This window comes from Salvelinus alpinus, chromosome 25 (genome assembly GCF_045679555.1).
Source record: "Salvelinus alpinus chromosome 25, SLU_Salpinus.1, whole genome shotgun sequence".
NCBI lineage: Eukaryota > Metazoa > Chordata > Actinopteri > Salmoniformes > Salmonidae > Salvelinus > Salvelinus alpinus.
The window spans coordinates 23216075-23236316 of record NC_092110.1 but is presented as its reverse complement, the minus strand read 5'-3'; the positions used below and the strand labels follow the sequence as shown (position 1 = coordinate 23236316).

Here is a 20242-nt window from a genome sequence, read left to right as displayed (position 1 = left end):
TAGGTTGTAGTTATTATAGGAATTATAGGACTATTTATCTCTATACGATTTGTATTTCATATACCTTTGACTATTGGATGTTCTTATAGGCACTTTAGTATTGCCAGTGTAACAGTACAGCTTCCATCCCTCTCCTCGCCGCTACCTGGGCTCGAACCAGGAACACATCGACAACAGCCACCCTCGAAGCAGCGTTACCCATGCAGAGCAAGGGGAACAACTACTCCAAGTCTCAGAGCGAGTGACGTTTGAAACGCTATTAGCGCGCACCCCGCTAACTAGCTAGCCAGTTCACATCAGTTACACCAGCCTAATCTCGGGAGATGATAGGTTTGAATTCATAAACAGCAGAGCTGCTGGCAAAACGCACAAAAGTGCTGTTTGAATGAATGCTTACGAGCCTGCTGGTGCCCACCATCGCTCAGTCAGACTGCTCTATCAAATCATAGACTTAATTATAACATAATAACACACAGAAATACGAGCCTTAGGTCATTAATATGGTCGAATCCGGAAACTATCATCTCGAAAACAATTTTTTTTATTATTTCAGTGAAATATGGGACCGTTCCGTATTTTATCTAACGGGTGGAATCCATCAGTCTAAATATTCCTGTTACATTGCACAACCTTCAATGTTATGTCATAATTACGTAAAATTCTGGCAAATTAGTTCGTAATGAGCCAGGCGGCCCAAACTGTTGCATATACCCTGACTCTGCGTCCAATGAACGCAAGAGAAGTGACACAATTTCACCTGGTTAATATTGCCTGCTAACCTGGATTTCTTTTAGATAAATATGCAGGTTTAAAAATATATACTTCTGTGTATTGATTTTAAGAAAGGCATTGATGTTTATGGTTAGGTACACGTTGGAGCAACGACAGTCCTTTTTCGCGAATGCGCACTGCATCGATTATATGCAACGCAGGACACGCTAGATAAACTAGTAATATCATCAACCATGTGTAGTTATAACTAGTGATTATGATTGATTGATTGTTTTTTATAAGATAAGTTTAATGCTAGCTAGCAACTTACCTTGGCTTCTTACTGCATTTGCGTAACAGGCGGGCTCCTCGTGAGGCAGGTGGTTAGAGCGTTTGCCTAGTTAACCGTAAGGTTACAAGACTGAATCCCTGAGCTGACAAGGTAAAAATCTGTCGTTCTGCCCCTGAACAAGGCAGTTAACCCACCGTTCCTAGGCCGTCATTGAAAATAAGAATGTGTTCTTAACTGACTTGCCTAGTTAAATAAAGGTGTAAAAAAAATAATAATAATCGGCATCCAAAATTAACGATTTCCGATTGTTATGAAATCTTGAAATCAGCCCTAATTAAATCGGCCATTCCGATTAAATCGGTAGACCTCTAGTGTAAAGCTCGCCGCCATTGGACTGGAGTAGAGGAAACACATTCTCTGGAGTGATGAATCACGCTTCACCATCTGGCAGTCTAACGGACGATTCTGGGTTTGGCGGATGCCCCAATGCATAGTGCCAACTGTAAAGTTTGTTGGAGGATGAATAACGGCATGGGCCTGTTTTTCATGGTTTGGGCTAGGCCCTTTAGTCCCAGTGAAGGGAAATCTTAACGCTACAGCATACAATGACATACTAGACGATTCTGTGCTTCCAACTTTGTGGCAACAGTTTGGGGAAGTCCCTTTCCTGTTTCAGCATGACAATGCCCCATGCACAAAGCGAGGTCCATATAGAAATGGTTTGTTGAGATCAGTGTGAAAGTACTTGACTGGTCTGCACAGAGCCCTGACCTCAACCCCATCGAACACCTTTGGGATGAATTGGACCGCCGACTACGAGCCAGGTCTAATCGCCCAACATCATTGCCCGACCTCAGTAATGCTCTTGTGGCTGAATGGAAGCAAGTCCCCGCAGCAATGTTCCAACATCTAGTGGAAAGCCTTCCAGAATAGTGGAGGCTGTTATAGCAGCAAAGGGGGGACCAACTCCATATTAATGCCCATGATTTTGGAATGAGATGTTCAATGAGCAGGTGTCCATATACTTTTGGTCACGTAGTGTATTTAGTATTTAGTATATGCCTACACCATTCCAACACAGAAAATCTGTTTTTTAAACACCCTTAATTACAATTTTTGTGAAGAAAAATTATTTGACATATTTCATAGACATCCAGAAACACTGGACAGTTACTTTAAATGCGGGAGGTGGGGTTCAGTTGGACTCCAGGAAGATTAGCAGTTGATAAAGCGTCAGCTAATAGGGATCCAAATGAAGAATAAAGCTCACCAGTCGTCTGAGTTGAGGAGTTTGAAGCTCTGTGTCAGTGCTAGCTCAGGTTTGGAGAAGGGCCGTAGTTCAGGCTGCTCTGTCAGGTCTCTCTTCTGGCTGGGAATGCCTGGGGACATCTCATCTGGAGGACAACCATATCATTAAATACAACACTATAATAATGTATCTCTATGGCCACAACAACACACAGCAGAGTGTTACATTACACCTCTATTGTTACATTACAGTTGTATCAGTCATTGGCTAAATGAAGCAGCGTGCGTGGGAGGAGATGTATTAATAGAATGTGTGAAAACAAAGCATTGCACTCCATTATCTACATCTCATTTACCGTTGCTAAGCTCTGCTACTGTTGGGGGCTCTGAGGGGCTAATTAGTAGTGCACTAAAACACTTTAGAGTCAGGCTATACCTAAATGCCTGAGTGAGATATGATGTGTTGACTTATTAATCTATTCACCATGTTAAAAAAACATCAAATTTTGCTCAATCTATTCACCATGTTAAAAAAACATCAAATTTTGCTCAAATTAATGAGAGAAATCACAGAACAAACAGTTCTGTATTGAACGCTATAATGAAAAACAGTGTAGCGCTTTAGCTGCTATAACCCTATAACTGCAAAGATGCAAAGATATTACATGATGACTGCCAGACTGTTACACTGACCTGAGCTGTGTGAGAGAGACAGCCGTGTCCTGCTGAGACTGGGAGCCCTCCTCAGGCGGGGCAGGGTGCTCCTGGGGTTGGCAGGGACCGTGGGGGGGCTGGGCTGGTGGGGGGGACTGAAACATTTAATAGGGCTCTGGGATCCCCGGGGGCTGGTGGGAGACTCGTCTTGGAGAGAGTCAGCCTTGGTGGACGTCACCATGTTACCATTCAAATGAAAGTCTGTTAGGGGAAGAAAAAACATTTTAGAGAAGAGCCACAAGCCCACGCAGGAAGACGTACTACTGTCAGAATAAAATTACCCAAATTATTGCAACATAACAAAAACAGTTTATTTAGATTCTAGTGCATGAAGTGAAATCTTGTGCTAGGGTAAAGGAAGAAATATTGCACCGTTGGAAATGGCTGCTGTATCCTCTGTAGCCACGTCATTTTGCACCTGTCTGAGGCGCAGACGCATCCTGTCAGCTCTCTGGCGATCCCCCAGGGCAGGCTGGCCCTCCTGCTGCTCCAATCGGTGCTGCCGCATCTTGTCCCGAGCAAACCGTGTCATTCTCACCTTCTCCTTATCCTGCACACAAACACACAACTCCCAGTTACGCACATTCCACAGACTGATAGCAGTGGTAGAGGGCCATTTTTTTCAAGCTGCAAAGCCTGATGGGAAATGTAGTATCAAAGAGGTTGTTGGTGGTGTATGTACAGTATGGTGGACCTGCTCACCCTGGCCACCTCTGAGGCTGGGATGTCTTCGGGGTCCAGATGGTTGCCGGGGACTGCATGGCCATAGATGCCAGCTGGGGGGTCACTGGGCAGCCTGGTCATACAGTCGCCCTGGTCCATCAACATGGCAACGCCTGGACGGCTGGACAAAACCACCGAGCCAAACACTCCTGCAGAGGGGGAGGTGAGGAAAATTCAAGAGTACTTAAGCTAATTTTCATTGACACCATTATTCAGCAAAGCTGAAACTTTAAGCAGCACAGTGTATTCACATAGCTAGAAAATACTGTAAGCAGTGATGACTTCCAAAATATGGCATGCTCTGTCCTCTGCATGTCTTAGCATCTGTTTATCTGCCAACAATAAGTATATTGCCAACTACAAGAGTTATTCCAAACAATTCTTTAAACTTGGCCCTGATACTGTGTGGCCCCAGGCAGGGCCTTGTGTACTGTGAGACTTGGCGATCTGTTGTTAAACACAGCCCTGAGCCAGAACATCACAACCTCAGAACACAATATTGGATATCTGAACAATGGCACAGAGTCGTAAATAAGACGGATGTGGCCTGACCTCTGCCAACCACACCTTCAGGCATGTCAGTGGCTGGTGAGTTCCTGTTGCTGTAGCTCTGGGAACCTGAGGAACAGAGAATGGAGAAACACATATACTGAACAAAAATATAAACTCAACATGCAAAAATGTCAAATGTTTTACTGAGTTACAGTTCATATAAGGAAATTAGTCAGTTGAGATACATTCAGTAGCCCCTAATTTATGGATTTCACATGATTGGGAATACAGATGTGCATTGGTTGGTCACAGATCATTAAAAAGAATGTAGGGGTGTGGATCAGAAAACAAGTCAGTATCTGATGTGACCACCATTTGCCTTATGCAGCACGACACATCTCCTTCGCATAGAGTTGATCAGGCTGTTGATTGTGGCCTGTGGAATGTTTAGGGTTGCACATTTTGGGGAATATTCAGAGGTGGAAACCTTCCGTGGGAATTAACGGGAATATATGGGAATTAACGGAAATATGTGCAAATTAATATTAATACCATTTAAATGTAGATGTTTTTTGCATTGGATAGATGTACCATATCATATGGAAACAGAAACAAACATTTTACCTTAACATAAGTAGACATAATTGCAAATGACTAAATCCTTCCAGTAGAAATTTAAAAAATGTAACTTTAATTAAATGAGTTGACACTTCACATTGGATGATTTCACTGAACAACAAAATAAAGGGAATATTGAATGATCCACAATGATCCATCACATCTCCCAAAAACATTTTCAACATACATAGTCTAGAAACTAAAGCTTTGGTTGTCTTCCTCTCAGGCTTCCATGTCTTCTCCCAGGACCTCCTCAATGTCCACCTCTTGAACATCAGACTCTGAGGCCTCATCTTCACTGTCACTTTCCAACCTTGTTGAGGATGGCTCGTTGTCAGGCTCAAAAAGCCTCAAATTTGCCCGGATGGCCACCAATTTTTCAACCCTTGTATTGGTCAGCCTGTTGCATGCTTTGGTGTGTGTTCCCAAACAAGGATCAGTTGCGCTCTGAGGCGGCTGAAGTTGGTGGGATTTAGAGGATGATGGAGGCAACAGGGGAAAGAGCCTCAGATCCACAAAGTCCATTTCCAACAGGTGGCTGATGAGATATGTTGGCACGACTGCCATATTGCATCTCCATCCCAAAGCCCTTGCTTGGAAGTGTACTTCGCCAAACTGCCAAGAACCCTTCTCTCATCCAGGCCAAGGTGGCGAGACATGGTACTGATGACAACATAGGCCTTGTTGATCTCTGCACCAGACAGGATGCTCTTTCCAGCATACTTGGGGTCCAACATGTACGCTGCGGCGTGCATGGGCTTCAGGCAGAAGTCTTCACGCTTTTTGATGTATTTCAGAACTGCAGTTTCCTCTTCTTGAAGCAACAGTGAAGTGGGCAGGGCAGTATGGATTTCTTCTCTTGTATCTGCAAGCAGAGTCTGAACACCAGACAGGATGGCATTGTCTCCCTCAATCCGTGCAATGGCTACTGCTATAGGTTTCAGGAGTTTCAGGCTGCTTACCACTCTCTCCCAAAATACATAATCCAAGAGGATCCTCTTGATGGGGCTGGCCATATCGGCAGACTGTGATATGGCCATTTCTTGGAGAGACTCCTTCCCCTCCAGGAGACTGTCAAACATGATGATAACACCACCCAAACGGGTGAAGCTTCAATGCGGTGCTCTTATTCTTCTCACTTTGCTTGGTGAGGTAGATTGCTGCTATAACTTGATGACCCTTCACATACCTAACCATTTCCTTGCCTCTCTTGTAGAGTGTATCCATTGTTTTCAGTGCCATGATGTCCTTGAGGAACAGATTCAGTGCATGAGCAGCACAGCCAATGGGTGTGATGTGAGGGTAGGACTCCTCCACTTTAGACCAAGCAGCCTTCATGTTCGCAGCATTGTCTGTCACCAGTGCAAATATCTTCTGTGGTCCAAGGTCATTGATGACTGCCTTCAGCTCATCTGCAATGTAGAGACCGGTGTGTCTGTTGTCCCTTGTGTCTGTGCTCTTGTAGAATACTGGTTGAGGGGTGGAGATGATGTAGTTCATTATTCCTTTCCCACGAACATTCGACCACCCATCAGAGATGATTGTAATACAGTCTGCTTTCTCTATGATTTTCTTGACCTTCACTTGAACTCTGCATCCAGCAAATGAGTAGATAAATCATGTCTGGTTGGAGGTGTGTATGCTGGGGGAAGAACATTCAGAAATCTCTTCCAATACATATTGCCTGTGAGCATCAGAGGTGAACCAGTTGCATACACAGCTCGAGCAAGACATTTATCAGCATTTCTCTGATTACGTTACTCCATTGAGTCAAAAAACTTCTGATTCCAGGAGGACCATGAGCTGTTGCTATCGATAAGTTGTCTAATTCATAATTTTCTCCTCGAATAGAAGTAGAGGGACTTTTGTCAGAGGTTGCTTGTTGTGAGCACTGAGGGAACTTTATGCACTTGGCCAGATGATTCTGCATCTTTGTTGCATTCTTCACATATGATTTGGCACAGTATCTGCAAATGTACACAGATTTTTCTTCTACATTAGCTGCAGTGAAATGTCTCCACACATCAGATAGTGCCCGTGGCATTTTCCTCTAAAGATTAGAAAAAAATTAGTACAAAAAAAACAAAAACAATTCTATGTACAGATAAATAGTTAACCAGTTAGATTAAACAACTCCTTCGTAAGATAAATGTTTTAAAATGAAACATGTACGGAAACAGTGAATTAACACTCCTCAGTTAGCAGGCTCAAGCAAGCTAAAACCCACATGGTAGGTAGCAAAAACTAACTAGCAGAAATTGTTAACAAGTTAGAAATGATTTAAACACACTTTGCTGTAGGCTACTATTTACTAGTTAACAACAAATCATTTATGTCATATAATATATTCACCCCACCCAGTATTGTAATCAAAACTTACGAGAAAACATGTAGTCCTTGGCTCAGACAGTGTAGTAATGTGGGCTCAATAGCATCTCATTAGTGTGCAAGATCTTGAGAATCAGCTGTACATGTGCATGCGTGAATGCACTGTGAATGCACTGTGCATGCAGAGGGTTGCAATTCCATTGAATTGGGGATAGTTTAACCAAAATATGCCACAAGACCTAGAATTGCCTTATGTGTATCCCACAAAAAGGTTCACTGTTTTAAGCTAACCTTTTTGATGAATTTAAGCAAAATTCCCCAAATTCCAGGGCTTAACTTCCCATGGAAAATTCCGGAAATTTACCGGAAAGTTTCCGACCCTTTGCAACCCTAGGAATGTTGTCCCACTCCTCTTCACTGGCTGTGCGAAGTTGATATTGGCGGGAACTGGAACACGCTGTTGCACACGTCAATCCAGAGCATCCCAAACATGCTTAATGGGTGACATATCTGGTGAGTATGCAGGCCATGGAAGAACTGGGACATTTTCAGCTTCCAGGAATTGTGTACAGATCCTGCGCCATGGGGCCATGGCGTGTTGAAACATGTTGAAACATGAGGTGATGGCGGCGGATGAATGGCACGACAATGGGCCTCTGGATCTCGTCACAGTATCTCTGTGCATTCAAATTGCCATCAATAAAATGCAGTTGTGTTCATTGTCCGTAGCTTATGCTTGCCTATACCATAACCCCTCCGCCACCATGGGGCACTCTGTTCACAACGTTGACATCAACAAACCGCTCGCCCACACGACGCCATACATTCTGTCTGACATCTGACTGGACAGATGAAACTGGGATTCATCTCTGAAGAACACTTCTCCGGCGTGATTTTCCCACTGAAGTTGGGTACAACCGGAAACTGCAGTCAGGTCAAGACCCTGGTGAGGACGGTGAGCACGCAGATGAGCGTCCCTGAGACGGTTACTGACAGTTTGTGCAGAAATTCTTCAGTTGTGCAAACCCACAGTTTCATCAGCTGTCCGGGTGGCTGGTCTCAGACGATCCCGCAGGTGAAGAAGCCAGATGTGGAGGTCCAGCGCTGGCGTGGTTACATGTGGTCTGCAGTTGGGAGGCTGGTTGGACGTACTGCAGAATTCTCTAAAACGACATTGGAGGTGGCTTGTGGTAGAGAAAATAACATTACTTTCTCTGGCAACAGCTCTGGTGGACATTCCTGCAGTCTGCATGTTAATCGCACGCTCTCTCAAAACTTGCGACGTCTATGGCATTGTGTTGTGTGACAAAACTGCACATTTTAGAGTGGCCTTTTATTTCCCCCAGCACAAGGTGCACCTGTGTAATGATCATGCTGTTTAATCAGCTTCTTGATATGCCACACCTGTCAGGTTGATGGATTATCTTGGCAAAGGAGAAATGCTCACTAACAGGGATGTAAACAAATGTATGCACAAAATGTTAGCAAAATAAGCTTTTTGTGCATATGGAAACTTTCTGGGATCTTTTATTTCAGCTCATGAAACATGGGATCAACACTTTACATGTTCTGTTTATATTTTTGTTCAGTGTAGTACTGGACAAACAACATATTGCAAACATAATGAAAATACACTGTTTTTAGACAGCGATATGCCTCAATGGAGCAGACCTCCTTGCAGTGACTGACCTTTGGCAGGCCTCAGGGCTCTGATTGGCTCGCGGCAGGCTAGTCTACTTGGGGGTGGAGAGTATTCTGTAGTCCTGTCCTCTTCCTCAGTTTCCATTGGTCCGTTCAAGTAGGTGACTCTTTGACCAACCACACTCACTTCAGGTATGATTTTATCTCTGACTGGAAAGCCTGGTGGAGAAAACACAGAAACACCATTAGAGCTAAATAGAAACAACGACTCAGCCAGTAATAAGAGAGATCCTTTTACATGTTGAATCCTCACTGTACCTTGAAGGGCACTGAAGTCCATGGAGACGGAAGATCTCAGTTTAGCAGAAGGCACTCTAGCAATGTGAGGCTTTGTTGAAGAGGAGGCAGAATTCCCAGGGCTTTTGAAAGAGGTCAGAGGTGAGTCATCAGGAGGGATATCAGATCCATCATACCTCGGGTGTGTGTACTTGAAAGTGTGACCATCATAGCATGGTCCCTTTGCCCATGATAATTATTGAAACAGGATCTCATTTGGTTCAACTTAGTTGAACCAAATGGTTCAACTTTGTCTACTGGTTGTCTACTTAGGTCTAAGACTCTTGTGGAATGTACCTGGTTTTGGTGCCATTGAGGGGGGTGTTTGGGGGTGAGTAGAGGCTGGAGAGGCCGCTCTCGCTAGCTGGGCTGGTGACGGTGGGGGAGTTGTGAGAGGGGGAGTCCAGAGCCAGCTCCAGTTTCATGGCTGAGTCTGGGCTATCTGGGTCAGGGTCTGAGCCACTCAGACTCACCTTGGCCTTCTTCTTAGCTGCGCTGCAGCGCAGAGAGCGCAGGGAGTTCAACATCTAAAAACAACAACACATTAGCTCATCAGTAACCTGAGAGCAAGGCAAGAGGGTGTTGTGCATACAGATAATATTTTATGCATGGGTGTTATAGCCATGACAATTTAGATGTCAAGTACAATTCCCCCAGCACTAACATTACATCAAGAATACTTAGTCCCAAATATGACCCATTTCACCACCACTGCAGTAATGAAGGGGAAACATTATCCACATTCCATATTCCTGCACTGAGTTATTCTGAGTACAGATATGAATAAAACCCCGATGGCAAGATGGTAGCTTTAAGACAGTGTCCTAGCTAAATCATCTGGAGACTTCACTAAGCAGAGCCTTGTGTGTAAAACATTGATCCTGACCTCCTGCCGGTCCAAGGGGTCCTCTTCCTGGTCTTGGTCCTGCAGGCTGAGGTGATCTAGGTCTAGGTGAAGGTCCCTCTCAGACAGGTGGTCCTGCAGGCTGGATGGAGATGGAGCTAGAGGACTAGACCACTGGCCATTCTGAGACAAGCCCCGCTCTGGCAGGAGAAGGCCTGGGGATGGGGAGATAGGCAGCCCGGTCCGCGTCCTGCTCAGAGCCTGTCGGAAAGACGAGGCAGATGAGGAGCTCACCAGAGAAGCACGGTGAGGCCGTGGAGAACACCTGCTGGATGAGAAGTCACCTATGGGGACAAAGAAAGCACTCAAAAACATGCTTCAAATAAATTACATGACTATCAAGATCTACCCAACATGCAGTAGACACCAGACCCATACTTGATATGTCTTTCCAGGGGCTGGGGTCTCGTCTTTGGGGGCTGCTCTCTCTCTTGTTGGGCCAAGTGTTGGACATTGACAGTGAGGAGTCAGCGCAGCGGTGGGACAGTGTTGGGGTCAGCAGGCCCCCGGGGAGTGTAGCCAGAGGGTAGGAGGGCAGTAGGAAGGTGCCCTGGGCCGAGGGGTTGGATAAGGTGTGCTCAAAGCCGGAGGTCCCAGAGAGGAGACGGGCCTTGTGTACCACTGCAACACAAAGATCCTTCAGTTACCTTTCAATGAAACTGTTCTGTAGAAGGCACAGACTGAGGAGAGTAAAGACTTCCTCACCTCCCTCTGCGTCAGAGAAGTTGGTAGATTTAAAGATGTCAGGATCTAAGTCAAGGCTCCCACTCCTTCTCAAGCGTCCCAGGGATTCCCTCCTAGAGGACAGTGTTTTATGGGGCTCTGCAGAACCTAGAGGACAACAAATAAGCTATTACTGTATTGTACCTCATAACTATCATATATTGTCTATCAATACAATATGATGACTGGTTGCTGGTTGCTTCAGCAACTCATGTTAAGTTTCAAAGTGATATGGTCAATAGAGTCCTCTTCATTGAGGCCAAGCTAAAGCTGGGGTCAGGCTGGCTTGTGAGCCCAGTTCCTGGCATGGGGAATGTAATCTGATCCTAGTTTGTTTCACTTGATAAATTATTCTGTCTAGGTTTAATACCTTTGGCTAAGCCAAAGCTTAGTTAAAACATCCATTGACAAACCCATTCGTTCAGTAATGTTTGAAAACAGATTTTATGAAAGAGCAGCGAAGGGGGACATTTGTTCGGACACTGTTTGTTTATACTGTGCAGTAAAAGTTGTTGGATATTTTTAAAGCAGGCTACAGAACATGCCAAGTCCAGTCAAGCCTGCAAGCACAGGCTAATCTTGTAAACAGTGGCTACATAGAGGGTCACAAACACTCCTGACCCCGAAACAATTATAACTAACTCACACAAGTTTTACTTTTGTATTCCACTGCATGCTTTACTAGCAAAAACATACAGCAGAAATATTGTATTATCATTTTACATTATTTGTAGGCTACTTTAGCAAAGTCTTGTACAATATTTTGGACTAATTTCAAATTCCCAATGCACCTGATTCAATAGTGTTCACTTAGATTACTACATTCAGCATTGTGTTAGATTACATAGGTATACAGTACGGATGGGCAATACAGTACCAGTCAAAAGTTTGGACACACCTACTCATTCCAGGGTTTTTCTTTATTTTTTACTATTTTCTACATTGTAGAACAATAGTGAAGACATCAACACTAAACTCAGAAAAAAAAGAAACGTCCTCTCACTGTCAACTGCGTTCTTTCAGCAAACTTAACATGTGTAAATATTTGTATGAACATAACAAGATTCAACAACTGAGACATAAACTGAACAAGTTCCACAGACATGTGACTAACAGAAATGGAATAATGTGTCCCTGAACAAAGGGGGGGTCCAAATCAAAAGTAACAGTCAGTATCTTGTGTGGCCACCAGCTGCATTAAGTACTGCAGCGCATCTCCTCATGGACTGCACCATATTTGCTAGTTCTTGCTGTAAGATGTTACCCCACTCTTCCACCAAGGCACCTGCAAGTTCCCGGACATTTCTGGGGGGAATGGCCCTACCCTCCGATCCAACAGGTCCCAGATGTGCACAATGGGATTGAGATCCGGGCTCTTCGCTAGCCATGGCAGAACATTGACATTCATGTCTTGCAGGAAATCACGCACAGAACGAGCAGTATGGCTGGTGGCATTGTCATGCTGGAGGGTCATGTCAGGATGAGCCTGCAGGAAGGGTACCACATGAGGGAGGAGGATGTCTTCCCTGTAACGCACAGCGTTGAGATTGCTTGCAATGACAACAAGCTCAGTCCGATGATGCTGTGACACACCGCCCCAGACCATGACGGACCCTTCACCTCCAAATCGATCCCGCTCTAGAGTACAGGCCTCGGTGTAACGCTCATTCCTTCAACGATAAACGCGAATCCGACCATCACCCCTGGTGAGACAAAACCGCGTCTCGTCTTTGAAGAGCACTTTTTGCCAGTCCTGTCTGGTCCAGCAACGGTAGGTTTGTTCCCATAGGCGATGTTGTTGCCGGTGATGTCTGGTGAGGACCTGCCTTACAACAGGCCTACAAGCCCTCAGTCCAGCCTCTCTCAGCCTATTGCAGACAGTCTGAGCACTGATGGAGGGATTGTGCGTTCCTGGTGTAACTCGGGCAGTTGTTGTTGCCATCCTGTACCTGTCCTGCAGGTGTGATGTTCGGATGTACCGATCCTGTGCAGGTGTTGTTACACGTGGTCTGCCATTGCGAGGACGATCAGCTGTCCGTCCTGTCTCCCTGTAGCGCTGTCTTAGGCGTCTCACAGTACAAACATTGCAAATTATTGCCCTGGCCACATCTGCAGTCCTCATGCCCTCTTGCAGCATGCCTAAGGCACATTCACACAGATGAGCAGGGACCCTGGGCATCTTTCTCTTGGTGTTTTTCAGTCAGTAGAAAGGCCTCTTTAGTGTCCTAAGTTTTCATAACTGTGACCTTAATTGCCTACTGTCTGTAAGCTGTTAGTGTCTTAACGACCGTTCCACAGGTGCATGTTCATTAATTGTTTATGGTTCATTGAACAAGCATGGGAAACAGTGTTTCCCTTTACAATGAAGATCTGTGAAGTTATTACGATTTTTACGAATTATCTTTGAAAGACAGGGTCCTGAAAAAGGGATGTTTCTTTTTTCGCTGAGTTTATGAAATAACACATATGAAATCATGTAGTAACCAAACATGTGTAAACAAATCAAAATATATTTTATATTTGAGATTCTTCAAAGTAGCAACCCTTTGCCTTGATGACAGATTTGCACACTAATTGCATTTGAGGTTTGTTCCAACAGAATCGGTCATTTGGACACCAACAGACATTGAGACATTATTTTACTGTAATAGAAGAGTAGTTAACCTTTCCAACGATACCCTTTTTATGTATCAACTCCTCAAAGTGTGTGCAGAGTAGACGCTACTAAAACAGGAGTATCAGTGAACATTGATTCTGGAAAATGAATGCTCAGTTTGTCACGTGCAGAATTAAGCCAGCATTTTAGCCAGACTGTTATACTAGCTGTCTAGTCTATTTATAAATGTGCAAAAAGCATAAAACAATTATACACTGAGTGTACAAAACATTAAGAACACCTTCCTAATATTGAGTTGCGCAGGGATGCTGGCCCATGTTGACTCCAATGCTTCCCACATTTGTGCCAAGTTGGCTGGATGTCCTTTGAGTGGTGGACCATTCTTGATACATACGGGAAACTGTTGACCATGAAAAACACAGCAGTCTTGCTAAGGGTTAGGGTTAACATACACAATCCATGTCTCAAATGTCTCAAAGCTTAAATATTCTTCTTTAACCTGTGCCCTCCCCTTCATCTACACTAATTGGAATGGATTTAACAAGTGACAACAATAAGGGATCCTAGCTTTCACCTGGATTCACCTGGTCAGTCTGTCACTGAAAAAGCAGGAGTTCATAATGTTTTGTACACTCAGTGTATAAGGTCTTGGCAATTCGTTCTCATTCTGAGAAATAAGTAAGTTTACTTGATTTCAACATCTGAACAAAGTGGACAGACTAGCATGCTGTTCAAATGGAGTGTGCAAAGCTGTCATCAATGCAAAGGGTGGCTACTTTAAAGAATCTCAAATATAAATATATTTTGATTTAACACTTTTTTGGGGTTACTACTTGATTCCATGTGTTATTTCATAGTTTTGATGTATTCACTATTATTCTACAATGTAGAAAATAGTACAAATAACGAAAAACCCTTGAATGAGTAGGTGTCCAAACTTTTGGCTGGTACTGTATATCGTGATTCGCCCATAAGCAAAAAAATAATAATTGAGATGATTTTTAGGGCATATCGCCCAGCTCTAGTATACCAGAAGGTACTAAAAGTAGTGGAGGTACTAGTTTCTAAGTCCTATAACAGAACAATACTTATTATGTCCAAATCAACCAACCAACCATACAAACCACATCAGGAGTGTGGCATGCATCATATTCTCCTGTCACTACTAGGCTGCTTCACTGTAAGGTATCTTGACGAGAGGTCAAGTTGCACAAAAATACCCTGGCAATTGAATACCTAAGTACTATCGCTAGCATTCCCGCTTGAGATGATACCACGTTTATGACACAGTATCTGCTGTATAATCTCTATTGGCTTCCCCACCTAGTCTGGTCCTTTCCTTCCTTTGAGAGCTTTTCTCCTGACCACTCTGGCTGTCTGACTGGGTCTTTTCAGAGTGAGCCAAGTCAACCGTGGGCTAGTTGACTGCAATGGGAAGGAAGCCTCTGACAGGGTGGTAGCCGTGATCACAAACCAACTGTGACTGCAAAGTGGAGGAACTCTGATAAATCACTGAAGCTAACTATTGCTTTCATCAACTTTAGTCATTACTGGCCTTCCTACCTAAAAATCAATACCTCATATAATCTCCTTTGTCAACAGAGAACACAAAATTTATGTATTTGATCACACTGTTTTCATAGTGAGAACCAGATCAAGGTTTAGTACTAACTTATTGCATTCTCAACAACTCATTCTCAATGCTAGCCTCCATGCCTCATATTAAGTGTCTATTTATTGAATGCCTACGAACGGCATTGGCGCTAAACAGCAGGAACATGAAGAGGAGTGACTGACTGACTCCCACATCAACCATGTTTAGAGAAAGCACCACCCCTCACTTCAAGGACACCTCCATATATTGTCACAATACATTACACAACTCTCCATCTACCGATGCATTCTTGTAGAGACATTTTTACACCGGTTCAAGATGGAGAGCACAACAGTGGTAAGGATTTCAAGGGTGAAGCATGCTAATGTCCATACTGGCCTTGCTTGGTACTTGTCTTGTGTACTCAATGTCTTCCCAACAATGGCAGCAAAATATAGGCAATTACACCATGGCATTGTTAAATACTAGTTTCCGATTGGCTTAAAAGGCGTTCTAGTGGGCATTATTTCTCTATAATGTACAGCAATAACCAACGGCTATGAATTTGTTTAATCCTTGTTGCGCGAGACCTGCATGGCACTCTTCTTTCTACTCAGTCATGTCAGTGCTCTGAATGGCGTGCAATGGTGTGGATCCATTGACTCTGTGTGATAATCCTATTCAAAACTGGTTTAATCTATAGCCTGGCTAACTTCGGCACTGACAGCAACTGAACTGCATCTCGTCAGCTTGTGCGGTAGCTCTTGATGCATGCAAGAGACAGAAGTGGGCACTTACCGAAACTGGGGACATATGTCTCCGGACTCAGCTTCCGGGAATGGGACAGGCAGTCTTCACTGATGACCTGAGGAGATAAAATCAAGGGGTAACAATGGTGACAATTATCCATCACTGAGAGCTACAATACTGGGTCAAGTTCACATGTCAAACATAAACGATTATTTGAAAACATAGAGAGCCTACCATGGATCAACTGTAATTTCATCCATTGGTATCAACAAAGCAATGTTTAGCTCAAAGTAACTGTGTGCTCTGGGACTGTCAGTGTATAGAAACAAGCTCAAATTGGCGTCTGTCTACGTCAATGACATGTACCACTCTTATTAAACTTTTAAAGGTGTTGCCATGGCACATTTGTAAGCCTCACAGTAAAATAGATCTCTGAGGTAAGGAGAGTGATGAGCAGTTTTCACCTCAAACACCAAAGCTTCCCTCAGACAGGGTGTTGAGATCCATCTCACGGCTATCTGATTAAAAGCAACTCACGTTGCCTTCAGACAAACCCACTGGGATCTTAATCAACATTAGGGACGTAAGTGGTTGATGTTCCACAGTTGCATCGGGCCCTATGATCTTCACATGCATTGCGAATTAAGTTTCAAACCCTCTCTGAATACAAGTGTGTTGTGTGGCAAAGATGTTGCTGGGAGATGGGGACTACTGTAAACATAAGGTTTCACTGGAAGGCTCCAAAATTACTTTGGGGCACAGAGCAAACAAAATGCCTCTGAACAAGTAGCTCTAGTTTTCAACTATTGTGATCAATGAAGGTCATTCTTGCAAATTACAATGCTTTGCCTTTGATAGTACCTGAATGCTCACTGAAACTTGTTGCAGTGTATTCTTTCCAAGACATTTTGGTGACAAACTGCTCCAAGGGAAGGAGATCATCTGTGAGAGGGGTTTCACTTTCAAAATCATAGAAATTAATAAGTTTAAAAACATCAATCGAGTTGTTTTTTAACTTCAAGTTCACGTTTCATTACAACATCAAGACCGCTGAGACAGACATCAGCGATTGTTTCTGCAATCCACATGACATAGTCACGTGAATGAAGAGATTAATAAAATATGCCAGCCAGCCCCTCCCACCTAGTCTACAGTCAGCGTCGTGTGGGGGAAGAAACCAGACCTTTAATCTGTTATCCCCACCAGTCTCTGTGACAGTGCTGGGATTTCTCCCCCGCAGATCTTCATCTGAGCGCATTGCCTATACTTTTGTTGCATCTTTGCAACTACAGTTCAGTAGTCTAAGTAGGTTACTCTCTATTATGCGAAACAGGAAAGATGGCCAGTGTTTCCCCACTACGAACCTATGCCACTGTCTGACACTGACACAGTGAAACGAGCAGATTAGCAAATTGACTTCCCTGATGAGAGGATCTTGGAGTAAACCCATTGTGGCCTGGGGTTCCCCCCCAGCTACATAGATAAAGCTCTTTGGATTATCACTCATCGAGGAACAGGTGCCCTGTAATATTAGGTACTTGTCTCCCCCAAGCAGTCAAATCTGTAGGCTCACCTTTTCTGTCTAATGTGGATCATGCAATAGATATGTATCCACACCCTCTATCGACATACAGTAGGCCTATATTATTATCCTACGTATTCTTCAGATATACTACATATTCTATCCATGTCTATACATCCCATCACTCACACACACATATATTTTATACAACGGACTCCGACATTACTCATCCTAATATTTCGGGCTCATGAGTGGCACAGCGGTCTAAGGCACTGCATCTCAGTGCTAGAGGCATCACTACAGACTCCCTGGTTCGAATCCAGGTTGTATCACAATCGGTTGTGATTGGGAGTCCCATAGGGCGGTGCACATTTGGCCCAGCGTCGTACAGGTTTGGCCGGTGTAGGCCGTCATTGTAAATGAGAATTTGTTATTGACTGACTTACCTAGTTAAAAAAAATATATACAGTGGGGAGAACAAGTATTTGATACACTGCCGAATTTGCAGGTTTTCCTACTTACAATGCATGTAGAGGTCTGTAATTTTTTTTATCATAGGTACACTTCAACTGTGAGAGACGTAATCTAAAACAAAAGTGGCACAGCGGTCCAGAAAATCACATTGTATGATTTTTAAGTAATTCATTTGCATTTTATTGCATGACATAAGTATTTGATACATCAGAAAAGCAGAACTTAATATTTGGTACAGAAACCTTTGTTTGCAATTACAGAGATCATACGTTTCCTGTAGTTCTTGACCAGGTTTGCACACACTGCAGCAGGGATTTTGGACCACTCCTCCATACAGACCTTCTCCAGATCCTTCAGGTTTCGGGGCTGTCGCTGGGCAATACGGACTTTCAGTTTTCTTTGAGACTGTGGTCCCAGCTCTCTTCAGGTCATTGACCAGGTCCTGCCGTGTAGTTCTGGGCTGATCCCTCACCTTCCTCATGATCATTGATGCCCCACGAGGTGAGATCTTGCATGGAGCCCCAGACCGAGGGTGATTGACCGTCATCTTGAACTTCTTCCATTTTCTAATAATTGCGCCAACAGTTGTTGCCTTCTCACCAAGCTGCTTGCCTATTGTCCTGTAGCCCATCCCAGCCTTGTGCAGGTCTACAATTTTATCCCTCATGTCCTTACACAGCTCTCTGGTCTTGGCCATTGTGGAGAGGTTGGAGTCTGTTTGATTGAGTGTGTGGACAGGTGTCTTTTATACAGGTAACAAGTTCAAACAGGTGCAGTTAATACAGGTAATGAGTGGAGAACAGGAGGGCTTCTTAAAGAAAAACTAACAGGTCTGTGAGAGCCGGAATTCTTACTGGTTGGTAGGTGATCAAATACTTATGTCATGCAATAAAATGCAAATTATTTACTTACAAATCATACAATGTGATTTTCTGGATTTCTGTTTTAGATTCCGTCTCACAGTTGAAGTGTACCTATGATAAAATGACAGACCTCTACATGCTTTGTAAGTAGGAAAACCTGCAAAATCGGCAGTGTATCAAATACTTGTTTGAAATGCAAAAATGCAAAAGAAAAACCAACAGGTCTGTGAGAGCCGTAATTCTTACTGGTTGGTAGGTGATCAAATACTTATGTCATGCAATAAAATGCAAATTAATTACTTAAAAATACAATGTGATTTTCTGGATTTTTGATTTTTAGATTCCGTCTCTCACAGTTGAAGTGTACCTATGATAAAAATTACAGACCTCTACATGCTTTGTGAGTAGGAAAAACCTGCAAAATCGGCAGTGTATCAAATACTTGTTCTCCCCACTGTACTTGTATGAAGGACAAGTGGATAAACAGGTTAATGTCAAGCCCTGTATGTTTTTTCAAAAGTCTCATGGAATGTAGGCCTACATTGAACACCACACATTTGCTGCTACTGACAGAACAGCTATTTCCATTTAAAAATGTTATGGGATGCATTTTTCTCCATTGTTTTTGATGGTAGGCCACCCTGGTAGGCCTACATTATGATCAAATAGCCACAGAAGCCTACTTGGCCACTGTTAAAACTGTAACTTAAAGTGGGTACAGCCTCAGTATTCACAGTGAACGCGCCCCGGTAGATTTTCACAATGTTCTAGTTTGTGCTCAGCAAACCTGAAATTTCCTCAGTGCCTGATTTTTTTTTGAGGGAACATTGTTCGCAGTAACATCTGCTAAATATGTGTATGCGATCAATAAAATTATTTGATTTTCCATGACTGACCACAACTTGAAATGCCTGAGAATGCATCTCTGAAATGACAAACACACGAATAGCCTTATGTTCAATGTCACATCAGGCATCAAACAAATAGTTTGCTTGCCTTCAGAATATGGTAGAACCCCCCCTTTTCTTATCTCAAATTTAGACTAAGTTGATTGATAAACACTGACATGGTAGCTGTCATCTCTCTCCTCCTAATTGGCCACAAGGCAACTGACTGCTCACCAAATTATTGTCATGGCAACAAAACAAACAAACTAGCAGCCCTTGCAGACAGGTGACAGTCCTTTTCAGGCCCTTTGCAATCAGTGCACTAGGACTTTGATTGTGGAGACAAACAAATCAACTAAAACACAGCACCTCAGGTGGACGGTGAAGTCAATAGGAAAGATGCTACTCCAAGAGCACAGTCAATCAGTGACTGATTGAAAGGCAACTTATTCCATTGGATCTGTATTAATATTTTTAGAAGCCCTTTATACCATTAAACATGTGAACTTTGATTGCTGAGTCAATAATTCCTCCATTAAATGCCAATCAATGTCACCTAAAGGGAATCATTTGCATCATCTCTGCATACATAACTACACTGAACAAAAACATAAAACACAACAGTTAAATGCTGGTCCCATGTTTCATGAGCTGAAATAAAAGATCCCAGAAATGTTCGTTATGCACACAAATATTATTTATCTCAAATTTTGGGCACAAATTTGTTTATATCCCTGTTCGTGAGAATTGTATCCTTTGTCAAGATAATCCATCCACCTGACAGGTGTGGCATATCAAGAAGCTG

At 43.4% G+C, this 20242-nt stretch overlaps 1 protein-coding gene across 2 annotated transcripts in view; it reads right to left on the bottom strand.

The window, feature by feature from the left end:
* Positions 1–20242, bottom strand: part of LOC139553667 (TOG array regulator of axonemal microtubules protein 1-like) — a 33549-nt gene that overhangs the window by 10087 nt on the left and 3220 nt on the right. For both annotated transcript variants that reach the window (XM_071366238.1, XM_071366237.1), the window contains exons 2-13: positions 15740–15806; positions 10713–10838; positions 10386–10628; positions 9990–10291; positions 9401–9630; positions 9086–9186; positions 8816–8986; positions 4241–4306; positions 3668–3837; positions 3338–3515; positions 2945–3166; positions 2274–2397 (exon numbers count right to left, since the gene is read on the bottom strand). In XM_071366238.1, coding sequence (XP_071222339.1) covers positions 2274–2397; positions 2945–3166; positions 3338–3515; positions 3668–3837; positions 4241–4306; positions 8816–8986; positions 9086–9186; positions 9401–9630; positions 9990–10291; positions 10386–10628; positions 10713–10838; positions 15740–15806 — 2000 coding nt within the window. The remainder of the gene's footprint in view (positions 1–2273; positions 2398–2944; positions 3167–3337; positions 3516–3667; positions 3838–4240; positions 4307–8815; positions 8987–9085; positions 9187–9400; positions 9631–9989; positions 10292–10385; positions 10629–10712; positions 10839–15739; positions 15807–20242) is intronic.